The sequence below is a fragment of the Acanthochromis polyacanthus genome, chromosome 22 (genome assembly GCF_021347895.1).
Source record: "Acanthochromis polyacanthus isolate Apoly-LR-REF ecotype Palm Island chromosome 22, KAUST_Apoly_ChrSc, whole genome shotgun sequence".
Taxonomy (NCBI): Eukaryota; Metazoa; Chordata; class Actinopteri; family Pomacentridae; genus Acanthochromis; species Acanthochromis polyacanthus.
In genome coordinates, this window is record NC_067134.1 from 8,166,136 (window position 1) to 8,189,844 (window position 23,709).

Sequence of the window (23,709 nt, forward strand, 5' to 3'; positions counted from 1 at the left end):
ATAATTACAACAATCGTGATAATAATGATGATAATAATAATGTTTTTTTGCAGAAATTACTGAACAAAAAACACAAAACACAAGAAACTCACGTCTCCCTTTATTTATATTTATTTCAACAATGATGGTTGTACATAAGAACTGATATAAACTATAAAAAGCTTTTTTTTTAATGTCACCAAAGTTAAAAAAAGGGCCAAATGATGTTGTCTGGCTGTGAAAATTCAAACTCACATTAAACTGAATTAAAATGAAGAAAAAATGAATTTATCAACCGTTTATGTTGGATTTCAGCTCGACTACAACACAAGAGAAGAACATCACTGTGAAGTTCTCCAGAATTAACATTTCCAAAATGATTTTAAAAAGTGTCCAAAATTGTTCACAATTACTCAGAAAGTCTTTAAACTCGTCCAGAATGACTCAAATTTTTCTCAGAATGACTCAAGATTCTCCTAAATGACTGAAATGCTGTCATAAAAACTCAGCATTTTCTAAAATGACTCACAATTGTTCCCAAAATAACATGAAAATTATCAAAATGACCTGATATTTTTGTAAAATGACTTAAAATGTACCCAAAATGACAACAATAATTCATCAGTGTCTTTAAATATTTTTAAAAAGTTGTCGTTGCCGTGGCCTCAAAAAGTTCCTGTTTTCATGAGAAGTTTCAGAAAATTCAGCCAGAATATTTTCCAGAGCTCAGCTTCGGACCAGCAGCTGCTTTAATATCTGATGCAGGACTTGGACATTTGAGATAAAACGACGTTTTCAGAGCTGCTTCCTGCTCAGGTTCTGTTTTCTCTGAGAGTCCGGTGGTTCGGTTCTACTGCGGCGACACGTTCTGTCCGTCCAGCAGCAGATGATGATCGATGCCGTTCTTCTTCTTTTTCCCGCCGCTGGAAGCTTTGATGCAGCAGTCGTGTTCTCCCAGAGAAAAGTGAGTCTCAGTGCCGTCGTCCACAAACTCCCCCTGAGGACAAAAAAGGAAAAGTTAGACAGAAAAGATGTGTACTGAAAACATCAGAGAATATCAAAACTAATGCTAAAAACATATAAGAAAATTTAAATGTATACTAAAAACATAGGAGGATATCTAAATCAAATTTATGCTAAAAACATCTGAGAATATTAAAATTTATACTAAAAATGCGAGAATAATAAAAGTATACAGAAACATATCTAACTGTAGACTGAAAACATGTGAGGGTATTAAAATTTACACTTAAAACATCTGAGAATATTAAATAATTATACTGAAAACATGTAAGAATATTAAAATTACACCGAAGAATATCACAATTTTTATTCAAAACGTGAGAATATTAACATATGTACTAAAAATATGTGAGAATATTAACATTTAGGCTAAAAACGTGAGAATTTTAAAATTTATACGCAAAACATGTGACAATATTAAAATGTATCCTAAAAGCATGAGAGAATATTACAATGTTTACTAAAAATATGTGAGAATTTTTAAATTTATACTAAAAACCTGTGAGAATATTAACATTTATGCTGAAAACATTTGAGAATATTAAAATTTATACTAGAAACAATTGAAAAGATTCAAATGATGTAACATAATCCACTGGATTACATAAAGTAATATAATTGGATTTCTTTTGGATTACTTGCAGATAAAATATTGAAATTATTGCATTTTTTACTAGAAAACAACATCTATAAGGTAGTAAGACTGAAGTACAAACTCAGGGTTTACTCTGATTACTTTAAAATGTGGAGTAAAATCCAGCAGATTACAACATAAAGATGTAATCTGATTACTTTGAAACATGCAGTAAAATCCAGCAGATCACAACATAAAGATGTAATCTGATTACTTTGAAATGAGCAGTAAAATCCAGCAGATTACAACATAAAGATGTAATCTGATTACTTTGAAATGTGCAGTAAAATCCAATAGATCACAACATAAAGATGTAATCTGATTACTTTGAAACATGCAGTAAAATCCAGCAGATTACAACATAAAGATGTAATCTGATTACTTTGAAACATGCAGTAAAATCCAACAGATCACAACATAAAGATGTAATCTGATTACTTTAAAACATGGAGTAAAATCCAACAGATCACAACATAAAGATGTAATCTGATTACTTTAAAACATGGAGTAAAATCCAACAGATCACAACATAAAGATGTAATCTGATTACTTTAAAACATGCAGTAAAATCCAACAGATCACAACATAAAGATGTAATCTGATTACTTGAAACGTGTAGTAAAATCCAGCAGATTACAACATAAAGATGTAATCTGATTACTTGAAACGTGTAGTAAAATCCAGCAGATTACAACATAAAGATGTAATCTGATTACTTTGAAACGTGCAGTAAAATCCAACAGATCACAACATAAAGATGTAATCTGATTACTTTGAAACGTGCAGTAAAATCCAGCAGATTACAACATAAAGATGTAATCTGATTACTTTGAAACATGGAGTAAAATCCAACAGATCACAACATAAAGATGTAATCTGATTACTTGAAACGTGTAGTAAAATCCAGCAGATTACAACATAAAGATGTAATCTGATTACTTTGAAACGTGCAGTAAAATCCAGCAGATTACAACATAAAGATGTAATCTGATTACTTTGAAACGTGCAGTAAAATCCAGCAGATCACAACATAAAGATGTAATCTGATTACTTTGAAACGTGCAGTAAAATCCAGCAGATTACAACATAAAGATGTAATCTGATTACTTTGAAACGTGCAGTAAAATCCAGCAGATCACAACATAAAGATGTAATCTGATTACTGTGAAACGTGCAGTAAAATCCAGCAGATCACAACATAAAGATGTAATCTGATTACTTTGAAATGTGCAGTAAAATCCAGCAGATTACAACATAAAGATGTAATCTGATTACTTTGAAACGTGCAGTAAAATCCAGCAGATTACAACATAAAGATGTAATCTGATTACTTTGAAACGTGCAGTAAAATCCAGCAGATTACAACATAAAGATGTAATCTGATTACTAGCAGAAAACCTCAGATCTGTCGAGTCTCACCGTCGTCTCCATTTTCTGTCCGTTGCACCAAACGTCCATCGTGTCCTTTTCTGTTGGAAGAAAATAAAAACAGATTTTAGCCTCCAGACATCACCTGTAGCGACAAAACAAACCTTTTAAAACTGTTTTAACTGGAACGTTCCACTGATATTTGACTGATTTTAACAGATTCATTAAACTACAAACACTGTAAATAACGAGCACATCAAAAACATGTATTTTTATAAATAGTAATTTGCTGCTTGACAATTTTTGATCATAAAATTATGCTTTTCTTATTCATTTTAATTAACAAAAATATCATTAATTACACATATTTGCTGTTATTCTAAAGAAATGTTATGTTTAAAAAAGATAAACATTTTTTACTGTGATTTTGCAGATTTTTTATGTTAAATTATAAGTAATATTTATTAAAATTTAAATTCAATTGAAATAAATGCAGCTGTTGGTGGTTTTTAGAAGACATGGTTTAGTTTTAGAGTTTCAGATTCATCCGCAGCCTTTAGCTCATGTTTCCTTAAATACCTTCAACCTGAGCTCAGAGCAGATTAAAGCTTCTCTGCAGCAGATCAACCCTGGAGGCCTCACCCAGAACCACCCTGCAGTCCTCCCCGTCCACCGACAGCAGCCACGTCTTGGTGGTCTTCGCTCGGTTGTCGATGAACTTCTGCAGACTTTTCCCGCCGACGTCCAGAGAATACTCGTAGGCGAAGCCGCTGATGGCCTCGATGTTGATGGTGGCTTTGGTGCCGGCGCCTCCGACCGTGAAGCTCTCCTTACCCACCAGCTTGAACATCCAGTCTTTCCTGACCACTTCCTGTTGGAAAGGAAGTAACAGCTGTTATTTCATGAAAACCGTCCTCCCCAACCTCCTCCCAAACCGACTTTGTCGTCGTCGTAGAGACTGAACTCTAGTGACTGTAGAGCTGTTTTAGGACAAAACATCAGGGTTTGGGGTAAATTACAGAACTTACAATAAAATAAGCAGAATAACTTCTAATGAACCCTTCATCCACCTCAATCGCCTCCATAAACCAACATTGTGTCTCTATGACAGTAGAACCATCACCTTAGTGGAAAAACTACTTGTTTGGGTTGAGAGAACAATCAGTTTTTGGATTTAGAACTTTTATTTCTGTTGTTAATTCAAATCAATAGAATCTGTAAAAATTGTGCTGAAAAGGGAAACTAATCCGTCCATCCACCCCAACCTCCTCCCAAACCCACTTCATGTCGTTTTAACAGTAGAACCATCACTTTAATACAAAAAGTACAGAGTAATTATGAAATCTTTAACAAATCTGTGGATCCAGACTATAAGCTGCATCACTGTCAAAATTTAACCACTTGGTCCTTGTGTCATTTCTGACCTTCCCTGAAAATGTCACCCAAATCTGTTGCTCCATTTTTGAGTTTCACACAGACAGACAGACAGACAGATTTACAGACAAACATACACCGATCGTCACAAAACTTCCCCATTCATGGTGGAGTAACAATCTAATGAACCCGTCCATCCACCCCAACCTCCTCCTTACGCTTTAGTACATTAATATCCAGGTTTGTCACATGTTGTGTATAAACGTCAATCTGTTTTGACACTTTTTTTGTGTTAATATCCAGGTTTTAAACACTTACTACATTAATATCGAGGCTTTTGGTACATTAGTGCATTAAAGCCCAAGTTTTAGACTCTTTAGTACATTAATATCCAGCTGTTTGACTCTTTAGTACATTAATATCCAGGTTTTTGAGTCCACTACATAAAAAAATCCAGGTTTCAGACTCTTTAGTAGATTAATATCCAAGTTTTAGAGTATTTACTACATTAATATCTAAGTTTTTAAGACTTTAGTACATTAATATCCAGGTTTTTGGTACTTTCATGCATTAAAATCCAGGTTTTTGACACTTTACGACCTTAATATCCAGGTTTTATACTCCTTAGTAAGTTAACATCCAAATATTAGAGTATTTAGTACATGAATATCCAGGTTTTAAAGACTTTACTACATTAATAATATCCAAGTTCTAGAGTCTTTAGTACATTAATATCCAGGTTTTACACTCTTTACTACATTAATATCCAGGTTTTTAAGACTTTAGTGCATTCATATCCAGGTTCCTGAGACCTGAGGACTCAACAGTGAACGTCATTTCCAGAAGCAGAACCAAACCAGGTCTCACCTTCCCGTTGACGTATACGACACGTTTCCCAGTGGTTGTTCCGTGAGCGAACTCGATCCGATAGACGCCGTCGCTCAGCGCCACCTCCCAGACGGCGACCACATCTCCACCCAGCATCTCAGCTGGCCTCAGGCTCCAGACCTGGACGTGCCTGGATCACCAAACCGACCCAAACACCGTGTCCAGGGTGTGGATTCGGCCGTGGTGTCGGCTCAGCAGCAGGTGTATTACTGTAAGAGGCTTAAGGCTGTGAGCTCACTATACTGACACAGATAATCAGGACAGGCTCGGCTTACAGAAACACCTCGTCTTCCTGAGGAACTCTTATCGACGCAACTCTGTCAGAAAGCTTAAATATTCGAGCTGATTTACGTTCTCTGACCAAAAACAGTTCAGTTTTAGGGGAACAATCGGGTTTGGGTTGGAACACGGGATCTTTGTAATGAACATCTGTAAAAATCACTTTGAAACAGAAACGGCAGCCTCCTGTGTTGGAGTCCAGTGTTCTGTTGACCCATCCATCCACCCCGACCTCCACCCAAACCTTATAGCTCTACAATAGCAGCAAAGTTTAGGCTCACAAACTCAATAAAATTCAGAGTTTCACTGTCATTAAATACTTAATATCACTATAACATGTTTTAACTGGAGAACAAACCCCTCCATCCACCCCAACCTCACCTCTTCTCCTTCCTTTGCTCCCTCCATATCAACCCCAGCCTACTTCTTTATTAAAATTTACATGTTTTCCTGTGAGAAAAATTGAAGTTTCAGTGATTTCAGAAGCTGCATAGACCTCCCAGATGGGGGGAGTCCTGTGCTTTATGACCTCCTCCCTATGCTTCACACATCCAGCTTCTCATATGTATTTCTTATGCTTTTATTGATATTTTTGCTCATTGTGAAGTCATATTCCCCCTCGCACTCCTCAGACTGTCAGTTCTTCTTCTCCTCAGACGTCAGGAACGTCTCGGTTCGGCAGCTCGAGCCGAACAAAGCCGCCGTTGTCTCTTTGTTTTCTGCTAAATGTGTCGCATTTCTGAGCTGCAGCCAGATCACGCAACTCAGAGGAAGAATTATGGAGATCTGATTTATTCTTCTTTGGTCTCGTTGGTCGTCGAAAACACAGCAGAGTGTCGCTGTTTTCAGCTGAACTCATTAAAAACCTTTAAATTTAGAGGCTTATAGTTCAGTTTTAACTTTATTTAGCCTGGATCACCTCCTGTTTGTGTCTTTCAGAGGTTTACTTTTGGTGCCTTTAGTTGTTTTTAAATGTTTTTTTTTAATAGTTCACTGAACTTTAACTTGACACTAAACTAAGAAAAAACAAAAGAAATAAGACATTTGCTCAAACTGAACTTTATTTATTCAAAGACAAAATAATAAAAATAATAAACCTGCATCTATTTAAACACATTTACCACAATTTTCAGAATTTTTATATTTTAATTTTAAGTTTTTTAACAAATAAATATTTAAAGTACTTAATTAAATGCAGCTTCTAAAATCTAAACTATCTAAAAGTGTTTTAAATATTTAATTATTATATTTTCTCAAATATTTCCAGCAATTATTTAAATGAAGTTTATGAATTTTTATTTTTTTATCTGTTAAAAATATAAAAAGTTGAAATATGTTTGTTTATTGTTGGATTTGCTGATATTTTTAAAATGTTTTAATTATCTAAACAGATTTTTTAAACATTTTATAAAAACGTATATAAACGGTTCATTTTTGTTGTTTATTTTCTTTAAAAATATGTAATTATTCAATCACAGTTTTGTTTTTTAATATTTCATCAAACACAGATAAAAAAGGATCAATGTTTATGTTTTGTTAGTTTTTTAAAAAAATTCTAGAATATTTTGCTGCCTTAGTTCACGATTTTGTCAGAATAAAATGTTTATTTAAATGCTGATTTATTTTATATTCAACTGAACAAATAGAAATACTGTGATGCAATATTTGTTATTTTTAATTTTTAAAAATATTTTGAGGAATTTCTTTTTCATATAAAAGAAGATTTTAATGTAGAATTTTCAACATTTTTTTCAGTTACATATCTTTTATTTTTGGGTGAAATGATTTTGTTTGTTTATAAAAATGACATCGAGGTTCCATCTAGTGGCCAGACTGGCTCATTACAATCACTTTTATTTAGGAAACAATAATGGAAATATCTGTTGCTTTAATGTTTTTTTTACGTTTTTATGATTAACAAATGTTAAATCTATAATTCAGGTTTGAATTTTATCAGATTTTTTTCATGGATTCTTCTTGTTTTGACTTTTATTACCATGACAACCTGATGGAAACGGTCATTTCATCGGTTTTAGTTCAATCAGAGATTCTTCTTATATTTTGTGTTTTATGATGAAACAGGTTTTAATACAGACGTGTGAAAAAGCTAAAAGCTAGTTGTGCTAGTCGGCTCCTTTGGTGCTATTTTTAGAGGAAATGCGAATTTCTTTAAGGGAATAAGCTCATTTTTATTCATCATTCATCAACTTTTACTCTCTAAATGTTGAAGTTTATTCTTGTCCGGAGACAAATTTCCCGTTTTTTTGGACCTTTGGTGCAGAAACAACAACTTCTCTGGACAAACATCCCTGAAAACCTTCAATCAGCAGAAACGAGGCTCGAGTCGTGATCAGTCGGTCTTTTATTATCAAACAGTTTGTCTATAAAGTCGACACAAACACGTTTAAAGTCCGACAGTGTAACGAAGCCACGCGGTGTTTAAATATTCCCTTTAGAGGTCTTCTATAAATTAGTTTCCACTGGTGGGAGGTGAGGACGAAGCTTCGTACAAAAGGAGTGTTTGGAAGTGTCTTAATTAGAAACGAGGAATGTGAGGAAACACTGACGACAGACTCAGAGACGAGACGCTTTTGGCTTTTCAGAGGAAACTTCTGAGAATACTGGAGAGTTTGAAGGCACGAAGACGTTTCCTACGAGGCGGCAGGAGCTCTGGGAGCATCTGTAGGGTTTCTATCCTCAACCTGTTCGTCCTGGACTCGGGTTCAGACAAACGGTTTGTGGACTTTCCTGTTTTCATTCTGTCTGAGGAGGTTTTTTCAGTGTAGACGGCTGAACGTCGACCCTCTGAACTCCCAGCAGCAGCTTTTATTAAATAAAATATAAAGTCTAGAAGTAGAGAGAACCAGAAATGTCTTCTGAGCAGTTTGATGGAGTTTAAACGCAACGAATCATGAAAAAAAAGTTGAATTTCTCGGTTTATTTACTCAAATCGATGTGTAAAAGTGTCCATGAACACTTGAAATTAAAATTCTTCCATTCCCTCTACAGCCTGCAGTTCAGCTGAAAACATTCTGAATTTTTGGAACACGAGCGTTAATCACAGCTGAGTCACTGACGGCTTCACGGTTGCATCGAATTTTTAGGTTTTTACAGAAAGTTTTCACAGCAAAGTGCTGACTTTTGGCGATTTTTTTAATCAGCGCATGAAGGAAAAAGCTATTTTGATGAAATGTTGTGATATTATGATGGATTTTCCCAAAGAAACCTGAAGCATGACATGTTCGAGGACTGTTGGAAAGTTCAGTATCTGGTGAATTATTCAGTTTTTTCAGTGTAGACGGCTGAACGTCAACAATCTGAACTCCCAGCAGCGGTTTTTATTCTCTGAAATATAAAGTCTAGAAGAAGAGAACTCAGAAATGTTTTCTGAGCAGTTTGATGGAGTTTAAACGCAACCAATCCTGAAAAAAAGTTGAAATTCTTTGATTATTTATTCCACAAAATAAAAAAAACATGGAATCGACATGTCTACGTGTCCACGAACACTAGGGATTTAAGCGTTGGCTCTAGAATTTGGTGATTTTTAACTATTTACATGTCAATTTGCTTCCATTCCATCTACATTGGCTGCAGTTCAGCTGAAAACGTTCTGAATTTTTTTTAACACGACCATTAATCACAGCTGAGTCGCTGATGGCTTCACGGTTCCACCAAAGAGTGAAGAATTTTTTGCTTTTTACAGAATATTTTCACAGTAAAGCGTTTATTTTTGTCAATTTTTTTAATCAGCGCATGAAGAATAAAGCAATTTTGATTAAATGTTGCAATATTTCAATGAATTTTCCGAATGGAACCTGAAGCTACACGTGACACGTTCGAGGACTGTTGGAAAGTTCAACGTCTGGTGAATTTTTTACAGTTTCTGGCTTTTTTTTTTTTTTTTTTTTCTTTCAGCTGCCGGTGGTTCAGAGGGTTCCAGCGTCTTCATGCTTTAGTGGATGTTTTCTGTACATGTGTGTTTTCATACAGGTGATCATCTGACCTCCTCCCTGGCTGCTGATTGGACGGCTGCAGCCCTCAGGCGTTAAAGTAAGCAGCAGTGCTTCTTCTTCTTCTTGCCACTCGGCCCGTTCTTGTCTTTGCTCTCGGACATTTTCTTCTTGCGGACCTCCCTCATGAGGTCGAAGAACACCTGCAGACGACAGGAACATTTATTTACAACAGAAATCTGAAAATTATTCTTTATTTCGGGCAACTTCATGCTCTGGAATCAATAAACATCCAACTGAATCTGGTATCTGCAATTTTTACGTCAAAAGTTTTCAACTTTTAAAGCAGATTTTAGCGTCAACATGTCAAACTTTGGCTAAATATTTGAGGATTTAAGAGTAAAAATGCACATTTCTGTCTTAAAATACCTGAAAACACCAGTTTTGAAACAAACATTTGATGCCATCTGGTGGACAAACTGGCTCATTACAGACCAGAACACTTCTTTTATTACAGTTAAATCTGCTTGTTTTTAAGACAAACATTATAAATATCTTCAGGTTTGACATTTTATTGGGTCTTTTACTGGGTTCTTGTTGTTTAAAATGCTTTTTTTGACTTATAACCAAATTTCGTGGTTCTTTTACAGCTCATTTGGTGCCATTTTTAGGGGAAAATGTGAATTTCTTTAAAGGAAAAAGCTCAATTCTCTTCACTATTCATTATTTTTTTTGTAGTTTTGCTTAATAATTTACACTCTTTACTACATTAATATCCAGATTTTAGACTCTTTACTACATTAATATCCAGGTTTCAGACTCTTTACTACATTAATATCCAGGTTTTCAAGACTTTTGTACATTATTATCCAGGTTTTAGACTCTTTACTACATTAATATCCAGGTTTCAGACTCTTTACTACATTAATATCCAGGTTTTCAAGACTTTTGTACATTATTATCCAGGTTTCAGACTCTTTACTACATTAATATCCAGGTTTTAGACTCTTTACTACATTAATATCCAGGTTTCAGACTCTTTACTACATTAATATCCAGGTTTTCAAGACTTTTGTACATTATTATCCAGGTTTTAGACTCTTTACTACATTAATATCCAGGTTTTAGACTCTTTACTACATTATTATCCAGGTTTTAGACTCTTTACTGCATTAATATCCAGGTTTTAGACTCTTTACTACATTAATATCCAGGTTTTAGACTCTTTACTGCATTAATATCCAGATTTTAGACTCTTTACTACATTAATATCCAGGTTTTAGACTCTTTACTACATTAATATCCAGGTTTTAGACTCTTTACTACATTAATATCCAGGTTTTCAAGACTTTTGTACATTATTATCCAGGTTTTAGACTCTTTACTACATTAATATCCAGGTTTTAGACTCTTTACTACATTAATATCCAGGTTTTAGACTCTTTACTACATTAATATCAAGGTTTTAGACTCTTTAATTCATTAATATCCAGGTTTTAGACTCTTTACTACATTAATATCAAGGTTTTAGACTCTTTAATTCATTAATATCCAGGTTTCAGACTCTTTACTACATTAATATCAAGGTTTTAGACTCTTTACTGCATTAATATCCAGGTTTCAGACTCTTTACTACATTAATATCCAGGTTTCAGACTCTTTACTACATTAATATCCAGGTTTTAGACTCTTTACTACATTAATATCCAGGTTTTAGACTCTTTACTACATTAATATCCAGGTTTCAGACTCTTTACTACATTAATATCCAGGTTTTAGACTCTTTACTACATTATTATCCAGGTTTTAGACTCTTTACTGCATTATTATCCAGGTTTTAGACTCTTTACTACATTAATATCCAGGTTTTAGACTCTTTACTACATTATTATCCAGGTTTTAGACTCTTTACTGCATTATTATCCAGGTTTTAGACTCTTTACTACATTAATATCCAGGTTTTAGACTCTTTACTACATTAATATCCAGGTTTTAGACTCTTTACTACATTAATATCCAGGTTTTAGACTCTTTACTACATTAATATCAAGGTTTTAGACTCTTTACTACATTATTATCAAGGTTTTAGACTCTTTACTACATTAATATCCAGGTTTTAGACTCTTTACTACATTAATATCCAGGTTTTAGACTCTTTACTACATTAACATCCAGGTTTTAGACTCTTTACTACATTAATATCCAGGTTTTAGACTCTTTACTACATTAATATCCAGGTTTTAGACTCTTTACTACATTAATATCCAGGTTTTAGACTCTTTACTGCATTAATATCCAGGTTTTAGACTCTTTACTACATTAATATCCAGGTTTTAGACTCTTTACTACATTAATATCCAGGTTTTAGACTCTTTAGTACATTAATATCCAGGTTTTAGACTCTTTACTGCATTAATATCCAGGTTTTAGACTCTTTACTACATTAATATCCAGGTTTTAGACTCTTTACTACATTAATATCCAGGTTTTAGACAGTTTCATACATTAATATCCAGTTGGGTTAGCTAGCTCGTCGGCTCCTTTGCTGCAGTTGAGTACATTAACTAAACATCCGACTGAATTTGGTATCTCCAATTTTTGGTCGAACATTTCTGACTTTTAAAGCAGATTTCAGCATCAGAAAGTCAAACTTTAGCTAAATATTTGAGGATTGAAGAGTAAAAATGCACATTTCTGTCTAAAAATACCTAAAAACACCAGTTTTTGATCAGACATTAGGTGCCATCTGGTGGACAAACTGGCTCACTGCAGCCTGTAGAAGTATGAATAATGTCATAATCTGCTTGTTTTTAATGACAAATGTTAAAAATATCTTAAAGTTTTAATATTTATTGGCTCTTTCACTAGATTCTTGTTGTTGCAAATGGATTTTTTTACCTTCAACCAAATTTCATGGCTCTTTTACGGCTCCTTTGGTGGTATTTTTAGAGAAAATGTGAATTTCTTTAAAGGAAAAAGCTCAGTTTCCTTCATCATTCATCATTTTTCATAGTTTTTGCTCTAAATGTTGACGTTTATACCATTTTAATTTTTTTTGGTACCTTGTCGACGTTGGCTCTGGTCTTGGCCGACGTCTCCACGTACTGGACGTTCCACTCGCCGGCCTTCGCCGCCGCCTCCTCGGCTGAAACCTGCCGTCGCTCTTCCAGGTCTGACTTGTTTCCAACGACCAGCAGAGGGATGACTTCCTCCTCCTTCACCCGGAGGATCTGCTCCCTGAGACCACAACCAGGAAAAAATCAAACGAAAAGTCCCACCTGATGCTTTGTCCACAGCGACTTCAGGATGTTCCAAAAGTTTTACCTTCGAAACGGGAACATTTTCAGCTACAGGCAAACAAAAAGACACAAAACGACACAAGAAGACCATAAAGAGACACAAAAAGATGCAAAATTGCCACAAAAAGACCCAAAATGAACAGTAGTCGACCACAGAAACCTTCAAAACGACCACAAAGAGACTAAAAACCAACAAAAAGACTGTGTTCGTACTACATCGGTTTGTTTGTCTTTCTAATACTTGTGCGTCTTTTTATGTCTTTTATGGTCATTTTGTATCTTTTTGTGTCACTTGTGGATCATTTTACGTCTCTCTGTGGTCATATTTGATCTAAAGGGTTCCCTCATAGAAACCATCCTGAACTTAAACGCTCTTCTAAACTCAACCTGGACTCAAACGCTCCACCAAAAACCATCCAAACCCGAATCTGCTACAGAAACAAACCTGAACCTTTCACTGAACCCACCTAAACCCAAGATGTTCTACTAAAACCCGCCTAACTCAAACATTATTTAAACCAACCTGAAGTAAGAAATGCTACGGAAACCCATCAGAGCCCGGATATTTGACATAAACCTAAATCCAAAAAAACGCGGACTTGAACAGTCGTACTACGTGAACTTGGACGTTTTATGAAACCATCCTGAATTCTGATGTTCTACCAAAAACCCAACTGAAGTCTGGTGTTCAACCAAAAACCATCTTGAACTCAGATGTTCTACCGAAATCCACTAAAACTAGGATGTTCTACCCAAACCCACCTGGACTCTGATGTTCTACCGAAGCCCACCTGTACTCTGATGTTCTACTGAAGCCCACCTGTACTCTGATGTTCTACTGAAGCCCACCTGTACTCTGATGTTCTACCGAAGCCCATCTGAACTCTGATGTTCTACTGAAGCCCACCTGTACTCTGATGTTCTACTGAAGCCCACCTGTACTCTGATGTTCTACTGAAGCCCACCTGTACTCTGATGTTCTACTGAAATCCACTAAAACTAGGACGTTCAACCAAAACCCACCTGAACTCTGATGTTCTACTGAAGCCTACCTGGACTCTGATGTTCTACTGAAGCCCACCTGGACTCTGATGTTCTACTGAAGCCCACCTGTACTCTGATGTTCTACTGAAGCCCACCTGAACTCGGACGTGGCGCTGAAGGACTCGTGCTCGGTGATGGAGAAGACGAGCAGGAAGCCCTCTCCGCTCCTGAAGTAGTTGTCCCTGATGGCGGCGTAGTCCTCCTGCCCCGCCGTGTCCAGGATGTCGATCTGGACGTCCTCGCCGTCCAGCACCACCTTCTTGCGGTAGCTGTCGGCCTTGGTGGGCTCGTAGTCCTCCACGAACTGCGGACGGAGACGGTTTAGAGGCGGTACAGACAGAGGGGCTGATGGGAAATGTGGTCCTGAGGTCTCACCTCATCGTACATGAACTGCAGGGTCAACGCCGACTTCCCCACACCCCCACTGCCCACCATGATCACCTTATGGAGGACCAGAGATGTCTGGGTCTTGTTCTTACCGGAGGACATGACTCCGGTCCACTGCAAGAACTGAAGACCTGCAGGAACCAGGAGGGACCAGGAGGGAGCAGGAGGGACCAGGAGGGAGCAGGAGGGACCAGGACGGAACAGGAAGGGATCAAGAGGGACCAGGATAAACCAGGAGGATGGACCGAGAAAGAACAGGCGGGACCAGGAAGAGGGTCCAGAAAGAAAAGAAGGAGGGACCAGGAGGGACCAACAGGGAGCAGGAGGGACCAGGAGTGGGGACCAGGACGGAACAGGAAGGGATCAAGAGGGACCGGGATAAACCAGGAGGATGGACCGAGAAAGAACAGGCGGGACCAGGAAGAGGGTCCAGGGGAGTCCAAGAGACCAGGAGGGACCAGGAAGAACCAGTAGAGACCATCAGTGAAGAACAAATTAGGTTTTGTTGCAAACTTTTATATTTATATTTAATAAAAATACAGAATCTGACTAAACTATAACAACACAAAAATAAATCCATGATTAAAAACAAACTTCCAAACCTTGAAACCTTTAAAGAACGTTGGAACCGACCTGCAACCAGAAAAGAAGAACTAAATCAGTTTATCTGTGGGAGGAAATGAAAGAAAACCTGAAACGCTTCCTTTAATATTTGATTCAATCAGTTTATGTTCATCAACAGTCAAACATGTTTTCAGTCAGAACAGGTTCAGATCTGACACATTTCTCTGATTTATTAAATAAAGACTCATGTTGAGACAAAAGCTGCAGATTTTAGTCAAACTTTCAAAGTAAACCAGAATCAGAGAAAAGTTCCACAAAAAAGAAGAAAAGAGTTGATTTAGTCCTGAAATACATCAATATTTATAAAAAAAAAGATTTTACTTAAACCAAATAATCAAAATATCTGATCAAACAAATGCAATAATTTACAATTAAAATTATAAAATAATATCATTTAAAAAGCAAATTTCCAAACAAAAACTACATAGAAATTATTACATAAAAACAGGATTGGAAAAATATTTTTGAAACACATCATTTTAGGAAAAAAATGTTCATTAAAATTCCAAAAAGGGATGTTTTAAAATTATTTGAAATAAATCCAAATCTAACAATATGACTCTAAAAATGAAATTCTAAAACTAATATATTCAAAGCAACAAGTAAAAAAATAAAACCACAAAAATATTTTTTCAATATTATTTTCAAAATTAAATAATTATCATTATAACTATGTTTGTATTATTTTTTTAAATTAATTTTATTAAATTCTTCTTTACTAATTTAAAGAAAAATACAACATTTCATGACAAAAAATATATTAAATATGTCTTTAAAAAATACCAAATTTTATCTGTGAATCTAAAAATATTTCTCAAAGAACAGAAATTCTAACTCACAGCTGAAATATTTTTAAATTTAATATTTGAGAAAAAATACTCAAAAGTCAGGTTTATAAAATAAATTTCTAAACATGATTTTAAAGATAAAATACTAAAATAAAATAAAAGTAAACAACAATGCATATTTTTAAAAAATATAACAAATGTTTTTAACTGGAACTCCAAAAATAATTTGAAAAATGACAGAATTCCACAAAAAATTTAAAACAAATATTTTATAAATAACAGAATTATGAGCTCATGGTTTAACTATTTTATATCTATATTTCTTTTGAAAAAAAATTGCAATTAGTAATTTTGAAATATAAAGTGAAACATAATTTAAAAGACAAAATACAATTTTAAATAAAATGATTTATTAAAAACAAAATAATCATTTTTTAATTAAAGTAACATAAATAAATAAAAACTGGAAGTCCAAAAATAATTTGGGAAAAAAAGCATATTTTAATAAAAATAAAAAAAATCTCTTTTTAAAATAGATTTTTAAACTTATACTTTTGTGAGGGAAAAAAACAGTAAATTGTTTAATTTTTAAAATAAAAATCTACACATAAGAATAATATAATTTCAGAAAAAAAATTGAGTTGTAACAACTAAATTACCAAAATAATAGGGAACACAACACCATAATTATTTTCTATAATTATGGTGAACATAAACTGTGGAGCCTGAATATTTAGTTTTAATCCTCTCATTAAACTAAACTATTACATAATTCCTCCATAAATAACTCTGAAGCATCTTCAGCACCACATTTAAACTTGTTAGACTCTTTAATCATTTCATTTTAGTGCATTAAATGTGATTTATGTGGTTTATTCTGCGATAAAAACACAATTAAATCTTATTCATGTGGTTCATTTTCTGTCAAAAATAGGTTCAAATGTGATTTACCTATTTTATTTTCCCCATTAACATGTTTAAATATTATTTATCGGCTTTATTTTCTGACAAAAACCGGTTTAAATATTATTTATCTGCTTCATTTTCTAATGAAACAGGCTTAGATGTTATTTATCTGGTTTATTTTCTGATAAAAACAGGTTTAAATGTGGTTTTTTCCCACTTTATTTTTCCATAAACACTGCTCTTCTTCTTGACCTTTCTGCTGCTCTTTATGCGGGTTCAGCTAAAGGACACATCCTGAGCTTTTAGTCCGACCAGAGCGGCACCTCTGCGGCTCCTCTGCGGCTCTCTGACCGTAAGGAGCCTCCGGAGCTTCAGAAAAACTAAAAAACCCGAAAAACTCTTAAGTTTGAGCAAAAAGAGGAACTTTGAGGAAACTTCCTCCCAGCTGACACAAACAAACCAGAAGCCCCGCCGCCAGCCGAGACAGCGCCTCTGATTGGACGAGCCCCGCCGCAGAGCGCTTCTATTGGCCGCCGGCGCTGCCACTCACCGCTCGGTGACAGCTAGCTAGCACAGCGGGCAGAAAAACGTCCAGTTCGTTGACATGAAACCGAGAAAAACGGCGGAAAACGCGTCCGAGCTGAGCCGAAACGAGCCGAGGCGACGCCCCGGAGTCCCGGCGAGAAGCTCCGACTCACCTGCTCAGGTGTCTACGCGTCGTTCAGCCGCCAAACCACTCAATAGTGAACTTTTCAGAGTTGACGCGCAGCCGCAGAGCCGCACCTCGAAGCAGCCGAAGATCGAGTGTGACGAAGCGAGGGCTCACTCCGCTGCTTTTACCGAAAACAGGAAATGGCACTAAAAATAAGATGAGAATTTAAATTACAGTAAAATATTAATAAAAGGACAATATACGCACATGTTATCATGTCAGATATATTTTTTAAATATTTTAAAATGAAATGCTTAATAAATCACATTAAAGAGACTAAAATAATACATTTGTCAGACGTAAAAGAAACAACAAATATTTACAAAACACAAATAAGGGTTTTAAAAAACATGTAACAGACTGTTAAACAATTTTTAAGAGGAGAAAAAAACTATAATTTATTTAAAAAACCTACAAAATACTCTAAACTAAAATAAGTAAAATTTACTACAAGACAATGACATACAGGAAGTAAATTATGAGTCAGTTTTCAATGTTAGCTTATACTTTGTCTGTGTCACATATCCTGTCATGCATGTATCCAAATGTGTGTTGTGTTTTCCTTGCTTTCCCACCCCTCCCTCTTCTCCCATCCCTCCCCCTTGCCCTCTTCTGTCCTTCTCAACCCGCCCGGCCAGCAGGCAGATGGGTCCCCCCTATATAGAGCCGGGTTCTGCTCGAGGTTTCTTCCCTGTTAAAAGGGTGTTTTTCCTTGCCACTGTCGCCTTTGGGCTTGCTCTGGGGGTCAGGCATTTGGGTTCTGTAAAGCGTCTTGAGACGAGTTGACTGTAATTGACGCTATATAAATAAAATTGAATTGAATTGAATTGAATTGAAATAAAAAATTATACCAAATTAAAGAAAGAAAGAAATAAAAACCACTTAACTGCAAGAAAAAAGATGATGATAACAATGAAAAGAGCATATACACTCCACTTCTTCTATTATAATAGTATTATAATATACACATTTATAAAAAAATATGATAAAACAATAAAATGCAACATATTTTTGGAAAAAATATCAGGAAATTACATCAAATCCTCAAAAAACAGCCCAAAGTAAAAAAAAAAAAAAAGTCAGAATTTGGAGAAAAACTATTTTAAAAACTAAAATACTGTAAAAAAAAAAAAAAAAATTACAAATATGAATGAATAAATAATAAAAATAATAGGACGATAAAATAAAATAAAAACATAATCCCCATAAAGTATTATATTCTTAAAAATGCTAGATGAACACAGCGCTGGAGAGAGAAAATTTAGTAATAATAAGTAAAGGTAATAACTATCTGAAAGGTTCACACACAAATGAAATTATGACATTATTTCAAACCGTCCTTTAGCTCTATATTTAAGGTGGAATATTCCTTTACACCAAGATTTTTTTGGTCTACATTTAAGGATTTTAGGTGGACTATTCCTTTGAACAAACTTTTTAAGTTTATGTTCAAGGATGTTGGGTGGAATATACCATCAGATCAACCTCCAAGGTCCACAGTAGTGAATTTTAGGTGGAATATACCATTAAACTCACCTTTTAGGTCTACACTGGAGGATTTTAGATGGAATTTTCTTCCAAACCATCTTTTAGTCAACATTTAAGGATGTTTAGGATGGTATATTCTTCCAAACCAACTTCTCAGGTCTACATTTCAGGTGGAATATTCCTCCATACGAACTTTTTTGGTCCACATTGAAGGATTTTTTCTAAACCACCCTTTCAGGTCTATATCTGAGGTTTTAGGTGGAATATTCCTTTTAACCAGCCCCTCAGGTCTCTTTGAGGATTTTGGATGGAATACTCGGTTAAATCATCAATTTAGGTGCATGGCCATGGATTTAAGGTGGAATGTTCCTTTAAGGTGGATGCGTGAGGACCTTGTAGGTGAAATACTTCCTGAAACCAACCTTTTTGGTCAACATTCAAAGAATTAAGGTGGAATATTCCTTTAAACCAATCTAAATTTCATGTTTTGATCATTATCAAGTGAGAAACCTCAATCCAGACTCCTCATGAAGACGTTTGAGATTTATGCTGCTGTTATTTGTTTAGTCCAGACTAAATGACAGAAATCCACAACTGTAATTTTATTTGTTAAATGTCAAAACAATCCATGTGATTCTAAAAACTCAACAGCTTTACAAACTCTAACATTAAACTCTCCACAAGGATCCAAAAGAAGTTGGACTTCTACATGAGAGCTTTAATTATTCTTCATCTACTTCCTGAAAAGTCTGGTCAATAAAAAAGACAAAAACTAATATTTTCAGCTGAACTAAAGACAGACTTTGTGATTTTTCTGCTCACATCTTGTGTTGTTGTAAACTTACTCTTTCAACCCTCCGGAAACCAGCGTTTGTCCTGTTTTTGTTTCACTCCTCGGCAACCCTAGACAGCTGGTGATCCGATCAACTGGTGATAGCAGGGTTTCTGAGACAGATGTTTCGTAGGCGTGGCTTTTCAGGACCCCTTACCTACTGACCAGGAAATAAACAATGGGACAACTTTGTCTATAAAATGACATTTCTGTTGTTCTGTACATTTCGGTCTTGACAAAATAACTGAAAATTAGAGGCGTTCTCATGTTAAAAGTCATGCGCTATCAGGCTACATGAAAGAAAAACTACTTCATCGCGGTTGGAACATAGACTGTGGAGCCAGTGGAGCTGTGATCTCTGTTTACTGCAGTTTACTGTTTACTCCTGTCAAAGCAGCAGACAGGAAACCAGCACACGGTGTACACGTTGTTTAACAAGAAGTTCACCAAGCTGTGTGATAACAGAATGCCGAAGTGTTGCAGTATAACGTTAATATATTGATGCAGGATTGGCAGGTTTAGATCACATTGTAGCTACACTGTCTTATTTAAATCACACAAACGTCAAAATTTGACCAAAACAGCCCAGCAGTGTTTGACGTATTATCCAAAGCAGTTTAAATCAATCCACTGGACTTTAAGAAAGTTCCTTGAAGACGTTTCACCTCTCATCCAAGAGGCTTCTTCAGTTCTGGTGGTGGTTGGTGTTCCACTTCTTCCATGTATAGATTGGCCACAGTAGGAGACACTGGTGAGCCCATGGCACATCCATGTTTCTGCCTGTACAAACTCCCTCTGTACTGGAAATAGGTGGTGTTCCAAAAGTTGGCAAATCTGGTCTGGGTTGAGGTTTGTTCTGTCGCTGAGGGTGTTGTCTTGTAGAAGCCGTTGCCTCACTGTTTCCACCGCCTCCATTGTGGGAACACATGTGAATAGGGGTGACATCGTAGGATACCATGGTCTCATCTGCATCCAATCTCAGTCCTCTCACCTTTTCCACAAAGTCCATGGAGTTCTGCACATGGTGAGGATTCTTCCCTACCAACGGGGCCAAGATGCTGGCTACATGTTATAGGTGACAGAGTTAATGCTGCTGACAATAGGTCTGAGGGGGGGCTCCTTCTTTATGAATTTTGGGGAGGCCCTATATGCATGGAATGGCATCCCCAGGGTACAGGCGATGGTATTGCAGGCGGTTTATTGTTTCCTCCTTCTGTAGCTTCTGAAGGCAATCCACAACCTTCTTTTTGTAGCTGCTGGTTGGGTCGCGCTTCAGAGTCTCGTAAGTGCTGTTGTCACTTAGAAAAGACATTACCTTGGTATGGTAATCAGTTGTGTTCAAGATCACAGTGCATCTTCCTTTATCTACTGGAAGAATGGTGATGTTCCGGTCTCAGTGTCGTCACTGCCTTCCTTTCTTGGGTGGATAGGTTGGAAGGGGGGACCTTAGCTTCAGAGAGGACTGCTGTTACCTTGAGCCTTAGCCCCTCTGCTTCTGTTGAGGATAGGTTGTTTTTCTTGATGGCTGACTCTGTGGCCGTAATGAGGTCCACAACCGGTAAGTGCTGTGGGGTGATAACGAAGTTCAATCCTTTGGCGAGGACATCCTTCTCTGGTTGGGTGAGTTCTCTGTCTGATAAATTCTTCACCCATCTGTGTTGTGTGTTATCTGCAGTTGGACTTCCTGGTTTCTGTCTCCAGCTGAGTTCTTATGCCCTTGTATTTTTGTGTGCCCGAGATTGGAGCAGGTCAAAATATGAGAGAAATCTACCACAAATATGGATAAAATGACCAAAATATGAGCTAAAACTACCACAAATATGAATAAAATGACACATTTTTGTCAAATATCAATATTTTCAAAGTGCCTCGTCTTCCTTCACTGTCCAAACTTTCTGACGTCACTCAGTGCTTCCTGTGGCTCTTCTTCATGGCTTTGGGTTCATTACCGCCACCTACTGGGCTGGAGGTTCATCAGAGTTACCGCTGTTTCTCCTGTAATTAATTAATCAAAATGAAGACGTTAAAGTCCCAGCCCTCGAAAATGTTTTCATGGCCTCTTATTTTGCAGATATTCATAGGGTTAGGGTTCATGTCATTTCCTCTTCTCTGTAGCAGTTCATTGATTTCATGAATGCAGCACACTGTAGTTTTTATACAGAGCATAAAAGTGCTCTGTATAAAAAAAAAATTACATCTGCAGTATCATCTCGGGCCAGTTGTTCAAAGGTAATCTGATTGGATTTTGGTTATTGGATTGGATCAAATCTTGAAAATGGGTTGGTCAAAAGGGAAAGACGGATTCTGAAATCGGATTAGATCATGTAATCCAATCCTAGTTTGAATCTGGATCAAACCTTCAGTTTGTGTTGTTCAAAGCATGTCAGTAGGATCTGGATAAGTTTGATCCCAAAAAGCAGGATTATCCTGATCCCAACAGGGGGTAGGATTTCAAGGTGGATTTCAGGAAGAAAATGTAGCAAAACTGTACAATTGGTCAAATGATCAATTTGTATCATTTGTGTATATACTTTTATTTATATTTTGCACTTGATTTGTTGTTGTTTGTTGTTAGTGATAAAGTACATAAAGTAGACATAGGCTACCAATTAGCCCTTTCAGTATAGTAAAGTAAAAATAAAATAAAAATGATCTTGTCCCCAAGACATAAACGGATTTCCCCAAACAGATTTGAATAACAAACAAAAATAATATATTCAGTATTTCTGTGATTCATCACTGCATATTAACTGAAAAACATTCATCAGAGATGACCCTGTCAAAAATCATTTCTAACATTTGCATCCTTCACTCCACGTCCAGTCAGTCCCTCATCCTGACAGAACGCCAGAGGTTGGTCTGGTTCTTTAGCGGGCCCAGGTACATCACAAACATCATCACAGAGAGGGACATTGCGCCTGGTAGCGATGTTGTGCAGGACAATACATGCAAGTATTGTGTTGCATGCTCCCTGTGGTTCCACTCGCAAGTAGTTAAGGCATGCAAAGTGTCTCTTCAGAACTCCATTTAAACGCTCAGTTGCACATCTTGTTTTGCAATGAGCAGTGTTGAAGTGCGCCTGTGCAGGTGTAGATGCTGCAAAAAAAGGAGTCATCAGCCATGGTAAGAGTGGATAGGCACTTTCTCCTAACATTATGCCATCCGGTCGGCTGGTCTGGAGCTCTCTGTATAAAGCACTCTCCTGCAGGATACGTGCATCATGGACAGACCCAGGCCACTTCACAACGCAGTTTGTGATGATGAGGTCAGCATTACCCACAAGTTGGATGTTTTACCTGTTCTTTACATTGCCGGTAGCCCACATTGTGTTATGTTTTCCCATTTAGACCACTGGAAATCCAGATTTGGTAATCTCAAAAACTGTGTATCTGGATCAGGATGATCCAATCCAATGTTGCTTTGAAAAACCGGCATAAAAGTAAGACGGATTACCTGATCCTGGATAGCAAGAAATGGGATTTCCAAATCTGGATAATTTTTATCCAGATTACTTATTTTGAACAACTGGCCCCTCCATTTGATGTCGAAAGGGTCCAAGGGTCCAAATGTCGAAAGGGTTTCGTGGCTCCTGATGTTTTCTTTTCTGTGGGAAACGGCTCCAAATGTCTCGGGTTGTTTTTTTTTGTCTGACTTTTGTGGTTTTCGTCATTTTGTGTTTTGCTTTATTCGTTGTTTTGTGTTTCGTTTGTGTCAATTTGTGTTTCGTTTGTGTCAATTTGTGTTTTCTATTTTTTGTCACTTTTTGTTTTGTTTTGTTTCATTTGTCTCTTTTTATCATTTTGTCTCACTTTTGTAATACTTTGTTCTGTTTTTCTGGTCTTAAGTTGCTTTTTTGTCAGACTTTTGTGGTTTGTATTATCCAGTAAATCCTCTCTGGTTCAGTTCCAGGTGACTAAATGTTGTGTTCCTTTGTAGACACTCTGTGATCTGGAAGTTTTAAAGTGGAAATGATAAACTGAGGATGAATGTTGATGAAACTGAACTTATTTTCTTGATAAATTTCAGGTTGTTCATGATGTTTAGTCTAAAAGGCTCTGATTGATGAGGACAGATTCTCTGAGCTTCTCTGTTGTTTCATTGGAAATAATTCAAAGTTGATCAATGATCCAATCA

General features: G+C 36.2%; 2 protein-coding genes across 2 annotated transcripts; both read right to left on the reverse strand.

The window, feature by feature from the left end:
• Nucleotides 1-87: 87 nt before the first annotated feature.
• Nucleotides 88-5,435, reverse strand: LOC110968905 (fas apoptotic inhibitory molecule 1-like). Its single transcript, XM_022218910.2, has 4 exons — nt 5,246-5,435; nt 3,647-3,875; nt 3,056-3,105; nt 88-976 (listed from the first exon to the last, which is right to left on the reverse strand). Exons 1-4 carry the CDS (start codon nt 5,360-5,362, stop codon nt 830-832), a joined length of 543 nt encoding a protein of 180 aa, XP_022074602.1. The 5' UTR covers nt 5,363-5,435; the 3' UTR covers nt 88-829.
• Nucleotides 5,436-7,889: 2,454 nt separating this feature from the next.
• On the reverse strand, nt 7,890-17,369 carry LOC110968902 (ras-related protein ralB-B-like). The gene is made up of 6 exons (XM_022218907.2): nt 17,242-17,369; nt 14,828-14,858; nt 14,214-14,356; nt 13,934-14,142; nt 12,558-12,732; nt 7,890-9,698 (listed from the first exon to the last, which is right to left on the reverse strand). Exons 3-6 carry the CDS (start codon nt 14,325-14,327, stop codon nt 9,591-9,593), a joined length of 606 nt encoding a protein of 201 aa, XP_022074599.1. The 5' UTR covers nt 14,328-14,356; nt 14,828-14,858; nt 17,242-17,369; the 3' UTR covers nt 7,890-9,590.
• Nucleotides 17,370-23,709: the final 6,340 nt, after the last annotated feature.